At 44.4% G+C, this 15,133-nt stretch overlaps 1 protein-coding gene across 2 annotated transcripts in view; it reads left to right on the top strand.

Moving 5' to 3' along the window:
* COPG2 (COPI coat complex subunit gamma 2) overlaps positions 1–14,976 on the top strand; it is a 95,622-nt gene extending 80,646 nt beyond the window's left edge. For both annotated transcript variants that reach the window (XM_021699293.2, XM_021699294.2), the window contains exons 21-24: positions 12,495–12,592; positions 13,346–13,484; positions 13,736–13,834; positions 14,302–14,976. In XM_021699293.2, coding sequence (XP_021554968.1) covers positions 12,495–12,592; positions 13,346–13,484; positions 13,736–13,834; positions 14,302–14,432 — 467 coding nt within the window. In that variant the 3' untranslated portion in view covers positions 14,433–14,976. The remainder of the gene's footprint in view (positions 1–12,494; positions 12,593–13,345; positions 13,485–13,735; positions 13,835–14,301) is intronic.
* The last annotated feature ends 157 nt before the right edge of the window (positions 14,977–15,133 follow it).

The raw sequence follows: 15,133 nt of genomic DNA, 5'->3' as shown, positions 1-15,133 counted from the left end.
GCATGCCTTGTGTGTTTACTCTTTGACACTGATGTGCCCCAAACCCCAGGCTACTTTATAGTTATACTTTTTATTTCTTGGCTCTGTTCTTCCTCGTAATCAATCATTCTTGAGTGTGACTTTTATTTCTTTTTACTTATTATCCTATTCCATGCCTCACTCATTTCCAGTGTTTAATTTTATTTGTTTTCAAAGTGCTTACTGTTTCCTTTCTCTGATAGACCTTTGGAAATCTACTCACTGCAGCCCTCATTCTTTTCCATGGTTAATATTTTGCAGGAGGTTCTCTAATCTTTTCCTCTCATCCCTTTTTCCTCTACTCCACTCTCTTTGCCGGACTGTGTTTCTTTCCTCTTCTAAATCTTGTTGAAAACTGTAGCCTCCCTTGAACTCAGCTCCAAAAAGGTAAATACACTCTAACCTCCTTAGCCAGATTTCCCTCTCGTTCCCATTCAACATTTTCTCTTCTTTCATTTAGCCTTCAGAGTTCCTTAATTTACGTACTGTGATGAGTTTTGCAAGATTCTCTGTCCAGCCACCTTAATTTAGTCACTCTTTACTGTTTTCCCTATCATACACTGGTTTTACTGTACTCTCATTTTTTATGGTTTCTGGATATAGTAGTAAGTCATGCAGTTTCCTCTTTTATTTCCATTATTATTGAGGACAGTTTACCCCTGAGAAAAAGAGAATATGAGACTTCTAATCCTGTCAGCCTATTTCTGCATAGCCCCCCGTGCCTGCTTCCCCCTTCCCTGCTGTGCTTCAGCCCCCTGCCTCTTCCTGCCCTTCCACCCCTGGCCCATAATCTGCCCAGTACCGTTGTTCTCATGAAGTCTGATGCCCTTTCTAGGTATGGATGTGCACTTTTCAGTGCCCTTCCATGACACTCTTTCCCCTATGTCTACTGAGTCCCTCTTGACCCATTTCTTAACCTCTTTCCCCTTCTTTGTTTGGAACTGGATTAACTGTGCAACTCGATCTTTCTTTTCCCTTTCCTTTTGCACACACTCCACTCTAATGCCTGTAGTTACCTTCTGACTTCTTTCCATCCTGCCTTCAGCTCTTCAGTACCTTCCACCAATCTTTAATCCTGTATCCATCTCCTTGATGGAAGCACTAATTCTACTGCCCTTATGTTTCTGGGGCTCCTTACTGGAAGCTGTTTTCCCTTATATTTGCTTTAGTTACTCTGAAATGTGGGCTAATCCATACAGTGCTCTTTTTACTTAGTTCCCATCATCTGTATTCTTCCCCGTTCTATTAGTTACTGTTACAGTGCCAAACCTTGCCTCAGTATGTCCTTCTGCACATGACCTCCCCCATCTGAAGGTACGTTTTGCTTTTCCACCCATTTTCTTGGTGTTCCCCCCTCCCCCATTTTATCTTTTATTAACCATCCATATACTGACTATGTATCATTCTCCTACACTCACTAATAACTCCCTGTTTGGTTCCTCTTCTTATTCTACATCCATTGCTCAATCTGTTTCCATATTTCTTCTTTCCTACAGATTTTGCTGAATTGCTTTCACTTCTATTTATTCCTTGGTAGGATCCCTGCAACTTTCCTCCTTTTAGGCCCCCTTCACGGGACCTGTCTCTAACCTTTCTCTTTATCAGCCACACTTTTTACTTTCCTGGATACTGTCCCTCTTATGTCTCATTTCACTCCTCTCTCTCTTCTTTTGAGAACTGCCTCACCACACAGTTCTCTTCCTGACTCAACTGCTTTGTAAGTAAGTATAAGCAATTTTCATTATCCTTGGTTTAAAGTATGCTGAGTAACAATTTTTGTTAGTAAATGCTTATGCAGTTATATCTGAAATTTGTAAAAGCCCTTTATATCTCCCTTTAAAAAAATCCAACATATTTTCTCAACCATCACAAAAATATTACAAGAACGTTCAAGTATTTCTTATAATGTAAGCCATTTTAAAGGACAACTACATAATTATTGACCATATAATTCATTCATTAGTGTGTATGTTCCTGTGTAGTACACAGTGATCCCATGCTAAGATAAAAGACCGTCCGTAAATGCATTCTCCTTTTACGCTGCAAGGAATAACGAAAGGCTTTCAAGATAAATAACAAAGTCATGTATGTTTTTTAAGTGAAATATATAAAGAAGAAACTTTTCGGAAATGTTTACTTACCGACCGGCGAACTGCTTGAGTTGTTCGATGCGTATTGTAGGGAAAGTGACGGCAGCAACGCACAAGACATTGAGAAACCTTGAGCATAGGAAGCAAGCCTCTTGGCAGAAGAGCTTCAACCACAGCAAACATACACTATCCTGAACAGCCTTGTGTGCAAACAAGAATGCTGACTCACTGCAGTTTCCCAAGCACATGGGGATAGAGAGGTAACAACTTTTCAGGGTACCAAATGTGTGTAGTTAGCTGGTGGGTGATACCTGCGTCCCTCATTCTGGTCTCCATAGCAGTTGCCATTTTGAACCCTGACTATCCCAAACCCAGCCTAATTCATACCTCCCCTCCAACCAGTGTCTTCTCTCCCTTCCTCTTTCCTCTTCTTTTATACTAGTCTTTCCAGTTGCTTCTCTCACTTTCAGCCAGTCCTCACACGATTCCTTAACTTCTCGGCAAATTTAACATCACTTACAGGCATCACTTATTTCTTTTGAGTATCTGCCCTGCCAGATCTTAAGCATTCATCATGAACCCCAACCACTCCTCACCCCATAAGCGTTCATCTGTTCTACCGAAAAAGTATTCAGTCCACACCTTCTAAAGTCAGTGGTGATGTTTTTAAGGTTTCCACCAGTGGCTTTGTATCTTAGTCCATCTCCTTCTAACCTTTCCTAGGAAGCAATCAGTCAGTCATAAATAAGCTAAGACTTCAAGAGCCAGCCTAGCCAGCTCCTACTCTGCTTCAGGCCCTGGAGCCTCTCCCATTCCAGACCCAGTTCTGAGATATGAGAGCTGCTCTGTTTTTTTCATTCATACCTGTGATGTCTTGTTGCCATGCCCTTTACTCAGCTGCTTTCTCAATTCCTGCAGTGCCTCTGTACTCACCTGCCGTCCTCTTTTCCTTTGTATTCTATCATGACCTTTGGCCCACGTGTGGAGTAACAGCCGTTCCTCCCCATCAGCAGGACTTTTCAAATAACAGTGTTCCATCCGCAGGCAACTTGAACATTGCTCTTCTGTTCCTTTTCTCCATGTTCCCTTTCTCCTGCTGCTGCAAACGCCCTACATTTCCTCCATCATTCCTTCTTCTTTCAGCTGGATCATTCCAGTGAACCTAATCAACTCCTCTGGATGTGTACAGTTTTAATAGCCAGCACTCACAATTCAACCTTCTCGGATCTTCCTTCTTTCCTGCACTCTATACTGAGTCTGTTTCCACCTTCCATCAGTCTGGACTTTTCGAAGATCCCCTCTCTGGCCCATTTTAAGTCCATCCCGTTTAATCTCTCTCTAGCTTCTCATTCTCTTGACTATACCAATTGCTTCCAATCCTTTTCCAACAAGGCTTTCTGGGCAGCAACACATCATATTCCAATTCTTATTTAAGCCACATCCTGACCTCTTTCCTCAGCTGGTTGACTGATATCTGGCTTAACATACAACTTTTCACTGAACTTCCAATTCCGATTATCTCTCAGTGTTCCCAATCCTGGCCTTTAATGCCCTTTAATGCCCTTTTAATGCCCTTCCTTGTTCGCCATTTTGCAAGACTGCATGCTCTGCACCGAGCCTCTTCTTACTTAGATTTTAGCCTCAGTTCTTCTCTACGTTTTTCTTCTCTCTCTTTTTAAATACATGCCTCAATAGTTTCTCTCTCTTCCAGCCAGTTCTAACATGATACCTTAATTTCTGAGCGAACTTTAACATCATACTTCAACAACTTTGTCCTGATTTCCTTTGATTATTTGCTCCGTCATAGCTTATTAACATCTATCACATTTTCAGCTTCCATCTCTAATCATAGTAAGGGATACGTTATTTTTCTCTTGAGGTATACTCCCTTAAAGATACCCACCCACTTCTTAACCAAATACAGATCGTCCCCTCACCAGACACCCTCCCGCTATGCTCTCCTGTTGGTCAAACAGGTTGCCACCATGGCTTTGCCGCAAGATTCATCCCGATCTTGCCCCCTAACTATTCGTATCAGTCACGTCTTTTAATGAAAATTATTCCATCCCTCCCAAATTCATACACCCACTACACTACTTCTTTATATCTTAACTTTATGCTGTATTTGAGATTTTTTTAAAGAAATAAAATATTGCACATATAATTGAGAGTTCCTCTGTACCACTTCAGAATCATTTACCTCTCCCTCACTACATAATTTGATACTTCTGTATTTATAATTTTAATAAATATTTATGTCTCCTTAAATAACATGTAATGCTACCTTGAGGGTTTTAAATACATATATGTATGTGTACACACACATATATACACATATGTATATGTATGTGTATATCTACAAATTCTTTAAAAATTTTTTTCCATCAAGACTTCAAGAGCTAGTCTGCTTTCTGACTTCTATCCATATGCAAGCCTTTACTTCTTATTATAACAGCATTCATTGCAACCTTTAACACTAAACATTTTAACCAATTAGACCTCTTCTAAGACCTGACAGATTTCTCCATTCTGGGTTTCTTTCTTTTTTTATTATGTTATGTTAATTACCATACAGTACATCATTAGTTTTTGATGTAGTGTTCCATGATTCATTGTTTGTGCATAACACCCAGTGCTCCATGCAGAACGTGCCCTCCTCAATACCCACCACCAGGCTAACCCATCCCTCCACCCCCCTCCCCTCTAGAACCCTCAGTTTGTTTTTCAGAATCCATCGACTCTCATGGTTCCTCTCCCCTTCCGATTTCCCCCCTTCATTCTTCCCCTCCTGCTATCTTCTTCTTCTTCTTTTTTTAACATATATTGTATTATTTGTTTCAGAGGTACAGATCTGTGATTCAACAGTCTTGCACAATTCACAGCGCTCACCATAGCACATACCCTCCCCAATGTCCATCACCCAGCCACCCCATCTCTCCCACCCCCCACCACTCCAGCAACCCTCAGTTTGTTTCCTGAGATTAAGAATTCCTCGTATCATTGAGGTCATATGATACATGTCTTTCTCTGGGACTTACTAATCCACATCTTATTTGCCATTTTGTCACTCTGACTACTGAGAAACTGCTCGAATTCATGCATGCTCCCATTAATTAAAACTCCTTTCTTCTTTTGCATTTTGTTATGCTTTACCATCTTAACTACCCACTTCAGCTACCACGCCGCCCCACATCACGTATAGCATCACCCTGCACGGTATCCTAACAGTGGGTACATACCTGAGCTTTACTTCCCTCATGATTTCTAACCACTCGGGAAATACACATCATCTTATCTACAAACAAACCACTCATCCACACTCCCTGACTGGTCAATCCTGATGTATTCTAAGGTTGCTAGCAACACCTTTTTAGAATTCATCTTCATAAAACTCCCTTAAACCTGGTCTGCATTTTTGCCATTTCGTTCACTAAGTCTTCTCTAATTCATACAGTGGTCCTTTTCTCCGCTCACCAACCCTCTCCTCCTTCTTATTCCGTCATAACCTTGGTCTGAGTATGTGCCTAGCCCACCATCCTTCAAGAATCTGCCCCTCTTCAAACCCTCCCTTCACATCTGCAGTAATCTTCACTTTGCTCTTCCATCCCTTTCCTCCTCATACCGTATTTTACCCCAGAGCTACATGCTGCCCTAGCTTCTGTGTCCCTCCTTCCAGCTACTGCTTACTTCCATCTCCTTCTTACAGATTTCAGCTGTCTCTTCGGGACAGACAGACATTGGGTGCGCACTGCTCAACCCACTGCCATCTCCCCTGGCGTCCTACAGTCTTTACTGCGTCCTCGCTTCCTCTCAGTTCAGCATAAACTTCCATAGGATTCCTGCTACTGGTTTGCCTTTTATGTCCATGCCTCTCAGCCTATTTGACCTTTTGCTATATTGACCAGACACGTTACTTCCAGGATCTTTCTGGCAAAGCATCCTGGACAGCAAAGTCTCGAACTCCAGGTCCAACTTTGCCACCTTCTTACCTCTCTCTCCTTGTTAATACACAAATCTGACAAATGTCCAGCTCCCATTTGGCCCTCTTTAATGTCCTTCCGTATTTATTTTTCTACCTGCATGTTCTGCGCCTTGCCTAACACACACATCCCCTCTCCTTATTATTGCCAGCCTCCATCTTTTGCTCTCTCCTTTGCTCTTCGTTCATACAAGTCTCCTCAGTTGCTTCTCTCACTTCCTGCAAATCCTAATATGTTTCCTTAATTCCTGAGTGTGTCTTTAACATGCTGTTATAGCACATTCTTTCCAGTTTCCCCTGTGTATCTTAACCTTTCAGAGTGATGTGTGATGACCTTTTGAGGTTCCCTCCCCTCTGGTCCCCACTCCCTCACTCAAAACCAAGTGACTACTTGTTAGACAAGCCCTTCCCTTGGAGAGCAACTAACCAGTCTCCCTCCTTTTCCATCATGATCTTTGGCCCGAGTGTGGTGCCATATATTTCTGGTTAGTGTCAGTGACTATTTCCATGTCAGTATTCAGTGATATTTTCTCATCTGATGGCAGCTTTAACTGTGCTGTTCTACTCCTTTTTCTTGATTTTTGCCTCATAAAAACAATCTGACATTCAGCATCCTTCATCCATTCAGAGACTGCGTATGCACATATCATTCCCATAGAGTCAGACTCACTTCTGGATAAACCAACACCTCATATTCAGCCCTCACTGTTCAGACTGTGGACTGGATTACAGGTCGATCCCCTGTGGCCTCTCTCTACCCTCCTCTTCCGCATGGCCTCCTGAACAGCTCCCCTTCCTCCACCTGTTTGTAGCCACACCCCCTCCTTTCTTTTTTCAGTCGTCATGGTCTGGATTAACATAAAACCACTCTACAAAGTCCCTACTCTGCACATCCTGGTGTCCCTCACTCCTTCCCCCGGCCAGGTTACTCTCCGGCAAGCTCCCTGCCCTAGCGTGAGTCACGCGGCCCCTTGCCTTATTCTAGCCTCCATTCCCTCCATATCTCCTGTCCTTTCTTACAGGTCTCCCCAGTTGCTTCTCTGTCAGCTGGTGCTCCCATGACAGGCTGCGAGCAAAGACTCATCAGAATGGCTGTTCATCTGCCTTCATCTAAAGCAGTGATTCTCAAACTGCAGCTTGTTATGACACAGACTCAGCAGCTCAGGTGGGGCTGAAGAACACGTGTTCAGAAGCACTGCTCTAAACATTCCCCTCAGCCAAGTCCTTTCATTAAAAATTTCCCACCAAGGCATCAAGATCGAGTCTACTTCTGACTTTCATTATTTTGCAGGCCTTTCTTTCTCTCCCAGTATAGACACGAGTCCCTGCAGTGTGGCCTTATGCCCAACATACTAGGCCAGTGAGGCTCATCCTTGTAGCCAACAGGATCCTCCATTCTGGGGGCCTTCGTGATGCATATGGTTTTTCTTATTACCATGCCGGCTACTGAGAGTTGTTCTCTATACAATGCTCCTTTTGACCTTAAAAACCGCTCTTCCCCGCCCCCACAGCTCTGGCCCAAGTGTGGGGCCTTCTCCTTCCAGTCAATACCTGCCATTCTTCAGGTGACCTTTTAATCTGGGGATAATTGTAACGTTGCTCTCCCGTTCCAGTCTCCTTATTATCTACCCTGCCCTAAAGAAATATGCCACCTTCTCTTGAGCACCACCACCCGCCCCTTTAGCCACCATCTCCACTTCATTCAGTGGACGTGGTCTCCTCAACAGCTCTCCACCAGGTTCTCTCCCCAGTAGCAAAACATCTCCACCCGACAGTAAATTCCAGAGTAACTTTAATGTGGCGCTCACATGACAATTATTTGTATCTCCCTGTGGTTGTCTGCCCTGCCACATTTTTATTCCACACAGTGTAATTTCATCTACCACCTGTACAGAGAAGTAACAGATGGAGTTCTACTCAAGTTGGGTTCCCACCACGATCTCTAGCCACTCATCTCCCAATACTCGTCATCCCTGCTGCAGACACACCACTCACACAGCGACCCCGGGTCCACGGGCTGCCCTCGCTTTATACCAGGGGCGTCTTCATCCTTGTCCTTCCAGTCCTCCTCACCAGAACTTCCCACCGCCCTTCAGGCCCTGTTCTTCTATCGTCCTCTATACTGCTTTCAGTTTGGCTTTAAGACCCAACATATGACCAAACCGACCAATTATGAGATCTTACGGGATTTCCCATTCTGGGGGACTCTATTCCTCACCCTCTCTGCCCCTGCCACTCCCCCTGCTCCCCACTGCTTTCCACAGCACTCCCTTGACGTAATCTCCATCTCTCTCCTTTCTGATGTGATCATCAGCTTTGCTGCAAGCGTGGCACCATATCCCTCCCGCCCAAACCTGCTGATCTGCAGATGCCCCGCCTCCTCCGCAGGCTCTCCCGCTCCTTCCCGGGCTTGACCCCGGCTTGATCTCCATTACCTACAGAGCCACTTGTTTTGTCAGCTCCCCTCTTGGTATCGTTTCTCATGGATTCTGCTGTTGTCTCGTTCCTCTTCCTTGTTCTGTCCATGCTCTTCCACATGCACTTGCCCCCCTCAGTTCAACCCCGACCTTCACAGGACTCCTGCCACCCGCCATGGCTGACATCCATCCCACTTCGACTCTAACCTTTCACTGTTGGTCACACTGTGGCACTCCCTCATGACACCACTTCTTATTCCGCCACTTCGTCTCCACAGCCTCTCTCCTTCGGTTGTAATCTAGCTTAGCTCACAGCTCTCTGCTTACTGTGCGGCTCTGCCGTCTCCCAACCGCCCCCCCCCCGCCTGGCCCTTTGTGCCCTTCCCTCCTCACACCTTCTATTCCGCTCCACACCCCAAGTGCCCTCCCTTCTTGGCTTCTAGCCTCCAGCTTCTCTCTTCTCCTCTGTGCTATTTTCATACAGGTCTGCCCAGGAAGTGTCACTTTTAGTCCTCACACAGCGGGTAGCTTCCAAGAGCAACCAACTCTAATGGCACTTCATGAAGTAAACTGTGACACCTCACCCAGCACTCCTTTACTTGCCCCCTCTTGACGGGAGGAGTGGGTGCCAGACACTTCTCTTCAGATGTGCTCCCTCATCCTCCTCAGCCGTTCCCCATGGCACAGTCAGCTCTTCTCCGGACAGACCACCTCCATGCACTCTACTGAGTCAAGCCCCGGATCTCTAGTCACCAGCAGTAGCTTTTCATCAACTTCCCTATCACCTAAGTCCTTCAACTCCCAATTTCCCTCCCAATGGGTGCTCCGAGATCTGGTCCACTCCTGCCTCCTACTCAGGTCCTTGCTCCTCACGCTTTCTTTATACTTCTCCTACTCACAACACCCAAAATGTGAACAGTGACCTGTTTCGAGCTCTGACAAGATGCCCCATTCCAGACCTTCTTCATCCCTCACCTGCTCTGCCTTGTGGGCCTTCCACTACTGTGTTTCCTTTTCTCTGCTTCTACCCTCTCCTTTCCTTCATAGTGCGTCATGACTGGTGGCCCAGGAATGATGTCCCGTCCTTCCAGCTGTTATGTCATTCCTTAGTGACTCCTTTCCGTCTGAGGGCAACTTAAATGCTGCTTTTTCTGTACCTTTCCTCCTTTTCCCCTACACTTGTCCTGGAGAAAAACCTTCGCTTTCAACATCCCTCCAGCCATGTGTAGAGCATTCCCGGGGATTCAGCGCTCTTTGCTGGTGGGTATTTGCTCCTCATTTTTAGCACGCACTCCTCAAGTTGCATCCATCTGCCTGGATTTCCTACAGTGTGTATGGCATCCATTCCTTCTCAGTTCAGTCCAGACCTGCATGGACTGCTATAGTCTGTTTTACATCTAGCCCTTCTACCCCTTTCTAATTTCAGCTCCATTGGCTACAGCCTTTAAATTATTTCAACAAAGCTTTCTGGAATGTCCTCATAGCCCCATGTCCTATTTAATCAGTCTCCCCTCCAGTGGTTGAGACCTGGCAACTCCCCACTGAATCTTCCACTCTGCCATTCGCTACACTGCATGTCCTGCACCCCACCCGTCTCTCTCCTGACTTCGTTTCCAGCATCTCTTTTCTCTAATTTTGTGTTCTTTCACACAAGTCTCCTCAGTAGCTGTCTCTCGTTTCAGTCAGTCCTCTTAAGACAAGCCTCATGTCTGAGAAGAATTTTAATGCAGATCTCCAGGGCATTCTGCCTTTCTTCCCTTTGGTTATTTGCCTGGCTTCATTCATGAAGTTCTCAACTTTGTTATGGCAATGGATTCAATATTGTTCTCTCGCCATGAAAGGCCCCCCTCACTCCCTCTCCTCATCACCCAGTGTTAGCCATCCTTTCTAGTAACATCAATAGATTGCTACCAGTGGTTTTACTGGAGTTCACCTTAGATGCCCTGTAATCTCTCCTTCTATCAACCAAACCGTTTAATTAAAAATTTGTCACAAAAGTTTCAGAAACATTCTAATACTATTCCTGTTTGCTTCCTTAGTGTGTTTCTGTGTCACTTACTTATATATTAAGTGTCTTATGTCCTTACTTATACATAAAATTCAACCAGTTTGCCCAGGCTGTGATCTACCCTTGTTCCCAGTTATCTCCTATTCCTCTTGCTCATTTGCCTGTAGCCTCCCTGCTTAATCAGAACCAAACTGGGATTCATATAATCTTGCATTACTCAGTGTCTATCCTGCCTCTCATTCTTACTTGATCATGACCTTTGTCTCTGCCATAATCCCGTATCTCTCCTCTCTTTCCCTGAATACATCAACTGACCCTCTCTAGCTCTGTGTTAACTTCCACTTCTTTCTTCCTCCTTCCCTTTCTCTCCTACCCTAATTTAACCACGATCATTCTTTGACCAAGCCCCTATTGCATTGAAATAGATTCTGTAGTCTTAACAGGTATACTCTTTCCTATATGGGACAAACCACTACCATCATCCATTTTCAAAGTATTCTATTAAATTCGTTTGCTCTCTGAACTCAGACCTGTTCTTCATAGGCTTCCCACCAGTGGCTTTAGTTATTTCTAATATTCCAGTCTCTTGACTGCCTCAGCAAACCAGGGCCTGTTGGAAAATATCTGGTCTCCTTCATTTGAAATACAAGGTATTTCAAATTTGTTCCTAAACAAATTCTCCTCAGCACCTACACATTAGGGTATCTCTCATCATTTCCACTTACCCCATGGCCCTTCTGGCCGCTTTCCTTTTATTGTGTACCTCCCTCTGCTTGCCAAATCTTTTTTGCATCCTTTGAGATCCTGTTAAACTGTTATATTCTTTCAGATGTTTTGATTTCCCCAAGCTGTTAATCCTGTGCTCCCCCACGGCCCATGGAGTTGTAGTGTCACAGGTAGGCAGGCAGCTCGCTCTCTATCTCACACACACACGCACACACACACACACACACACACACACTCTCCTAGTTAACTCCTACACAATCCGCTCTTGGAGACAGAAGTCATGTCTCAGTCATCTTTTTACCTAAGGATCTGACATGTTAGATATAATGTCTACATGTCTAACGTCAACATGTACTGACGCTGACCACATACTTGGCTGGAGGGAGGGAGGGAGGGAGGGAGGGAGGGAGCTTAAAGCTGAGACTGAGCAGATGAAAGTCCCATTACCTAGCATGTCATATACGGTCTTTACATCGGAGTCTGTTCTTTCCTGTCCTTCCTATCCCCCAAATAACTCTTACTCCCCAGTTTCTAGTATGTTTTGTACCTGACCCTAAATGCCTTTTCTTCATCCAGACTTAATAAATACCCTCCTTCCAACAGTTCAGAAAATCTCATCTTCTTCATGAAGACTTCCCTTTCCAAAAATGTATCCCTGATCTCCATTTCTTTATTCTACCAGTCATCCCCAACCAATGAGGCTCACTTGCTTTTCCATTTTAAGACAATGACTACCAATGCCAGAACCTCATTACTGACCTCCTTACTGTAGGTTGAAAGTTGACATAAAGCACATTCATTCTGGTGGCCTGTGGACCCACTGTCAGTCCAGTCTAAAGATAAAATATTGATATTGAGACTCTTGATGTACTTAGTGTTAATTTAACGACCTGTGTGTTTTGCTTTTTTTTTTTTTTTGCTTTGTCAGCTCCTAAAAGTAATGGTTCTTACATTTTTCAACATGTAGACTCTTGACAGGCATGGCAAAAAGCCCCCCGAGTTCTCTCCCTTGCTGCTTGCTTCATACAAATACGAAAACAGTGTTGCCCATGTCGTCTTTTCTGTGCTATTCTAACCCACGGTGGGAGATGGTTTTTAAAGTCATTTTGTGAGACTGCCTTGCCAGCCAGCCCCAGGCTCTGGGAGCTACCACCCTAGGAAGCAGAGGCTACGTGTGTTCTGCCTGACAGCACAGGACCCTCTCTGCGCTACGGAGGGAGGCCCCGTGGCTGCAGCGCCTGCCCTTTCTGCCCCAGTTGCAGGCACCTTCAGCTGCACCATGAAGTTTACGGTCCGGGACTGCGACCCTGACACTGGGGTTCCAGCTGAGGAGGGGTATGATGACGAGTACGTGGTGAGTCTCCCCCGCACAGACATGCACTCTGACACCCTTGCACCATCGAGGGACTTCTGCCTGCAGAGACCACGCTGCTAGCGACATCGGACGTCAACTTAGGGGCTTTCATTCTTCCCAAACAGATCACAACTGAGGAGGACCTGGACGGATCCTCCTCTGTAAGAGGAGTGTGTCATGCCCAAGAGAATTGGGATTTACCACTTAATGACTGATTAAAACAAAACTCACTTTCTGATGTCTTTATAACAGGGATAATTAAGAGATCAAACAATTACATGATTTTCATGGAGATCAATGAGTTTTATTTGAAGTATTGGGTTTTTTCTGTTTTTATTTAGCAGCGTTTAGTTTGCTTCTAACGTAGTCACATCATGGACTGAAAAAGCCTTCACAAAATGCAGGGAAAAGTTTAACGAGTATCAGGCTGTGAGTGAATGTGACGTTCAAAGGCCCTGACTGGCCTGAACACGAAGGTTAGGTATGGCAGCATGACTACTTTATACCCCAGGGTTATAGGTGTTGATCTGAATATAGCTCTTGCCACATGTCCTGTTTTCTTGCTTTCCTTTGCTAAGGCCTACATCATTAGATTTATCTAGACCACAGAACTTATACTTTGGTGGTAAAGTTTGTCCTAGGCTCCTGCAAAGGACAGAACACCAAATGATAAAACCATTCTAATCGGTCCCTTCTGTCCTTGTGATGTACTGAGGGACTTTCCTTTACTGACCCCTGCTTGTTACCTACTAGCTGGAAGACCTTGAAGTGACTGTGTCTGACCACATTCAGAAAGTGCTGAAGCCTAATTTTGCTGCTGCCTGGGAAGAGATGGGAGACACCTTTGAGAAAGAGGAGACGTTTGCCCTCAGTTCCACCAAAACTCTCGAAGGTGAGAACAATTTTGCTGTCGGTGTATTGCAGGATAAAACCTAATGGGCATATTTATTATTCCAGAGTATCTCTTTTCTTTAAATATCTCATAAACTATTTTGCTGAAAAGGCCAGGGTCTTGTCTTCATCATCTAATTGAGTCAACCAGGTTCTAGTCTGGTGGCTTCCCTCCTCAGCACCTGCTGGGGACGGAGGCAGACCCCTAGGCTGAGCTTCCCTGATACGGTTGCATCTGTCTTCTCAACACAGAAGCTGTCAACAACATCACCACCTTTCTGGGCATGCAGCCATGTGAGAGGTCGGACAAAGTACCGGAGAACAAGAATTCCCATTCCCTCTATCTGGCAGGTAAGAAACCGCCATCAGATTCCCCCTTTGTTTGGTCGCAAAATAGGAAGGGGTGTGCACAGGCCCTGCTCCTGTCTGTTATCCCGTCGTAGGAGTCCCAATCTGCAGCCCTGTCAATGTGAATAATTTGTTTTAGCTGTTTAGTTATTTGCAGGCTATCCTTAGGCTGTTTTTTGAAGAGGTGAATTTGGCCTAAAACCCTTAAATCTCTCCCGCAGATACCAATGCCACCTGCCGCTGAGTCCTCCAGATCAGTACTACTGAATACCTTCTATGTGCCTGGTATCATGGCTATACAAAAGATTACTAAAGTTTGTACACAGGATTCAATTCTCACCATAGACACAGATCTCTAGAAAAGCTAAACTAAAATAATAGAAAGGAAATGCAGGCAGAGCATGACATATTTCATTATTCAGAGCTTGTTTTGAGTTCTTAATCTAGTTTTCCTTGCTTTTTTCTCTCAGGTGTATACAGAGGTGGCTATGACTTATTGGTGAGGTCCAGGCTGGCCTTAGCAGATGGAGTGACCATGCAGGTGACTGTCAGAAGCCAAGAGGGAACACCTGTAGATGTTATCTTAGCTTCTGTTGGATAAATGTTTACTGGGCAAAATGAAGTCGATGCACACTTCACTGTCAGTGGGCTTTTAGGCTGGTGGCATGAATTTCCCAGAATCATACTTAAAGATTAACGTCTTTGGAGAAGCAAATTAAATATTTGGCCCTGAGCCAGCAGATCAAGCAAATATCTGTCCTTGTGCATGTAAATTTTTTTTTTTTTTTTTATTACACTTGGTCAACTTTGGTATGATAGTACAGCTTTGGGTGATCTTGCAAATCAAATACTATCCTCTACCCCAGCTGCTTAACCTCATTATAGTCTTTAATTTAATGTGTGTCTGAAAGCTCCTGACAATGTTGGAAAGCTTTTATCCCAGAGGGGTGGTGGGGGAGGGGAAGCCAGAGTCCACTTTTGTCAAAATTCATTTTTATTAATAGAAAATAAACACTTATTCCAGTTTCAGTTGTTATACTTGAAGTTACTAATAAAAAAAAAAATTAAAATAATCACTTAATCCTCCTGTTTCGACTAAGACAGTGAAGCTGTGGCTTAAAAAAAATTTCAGCACCATTTGCTCATAGGTCTTTCAGAATTTGTTCATAAAGTTTCTGGAACTTTCCTGTCTGTAAAGTACAGGAATTACTGAGCTACAAGAGGATGTCTCTCTGAGACAACCAATGAGACGTTAAGTTAATCAGTCATCAGAGAAGGAATCTCTGTACATTCGGTACGGTA

The sequence above is a fragment of the Neomonachus schauinslandi genome, chromosome 12 (assembly GCF_002201575.2).
Source record: "Neomonachus schauinslandi chromosome 12, ASM220157v2, whole genome shotgun sequence".
Classification (NCBI taxonomy): Eukaryota; Metazoa; Chordata; class Mammalia; order Carnivora; family Phocidae; genus Neomonachus; species Neomonachus schauinslandi.
This window is presented reverse-complemented; position numbering and strand designations above follow the sequence as displayed.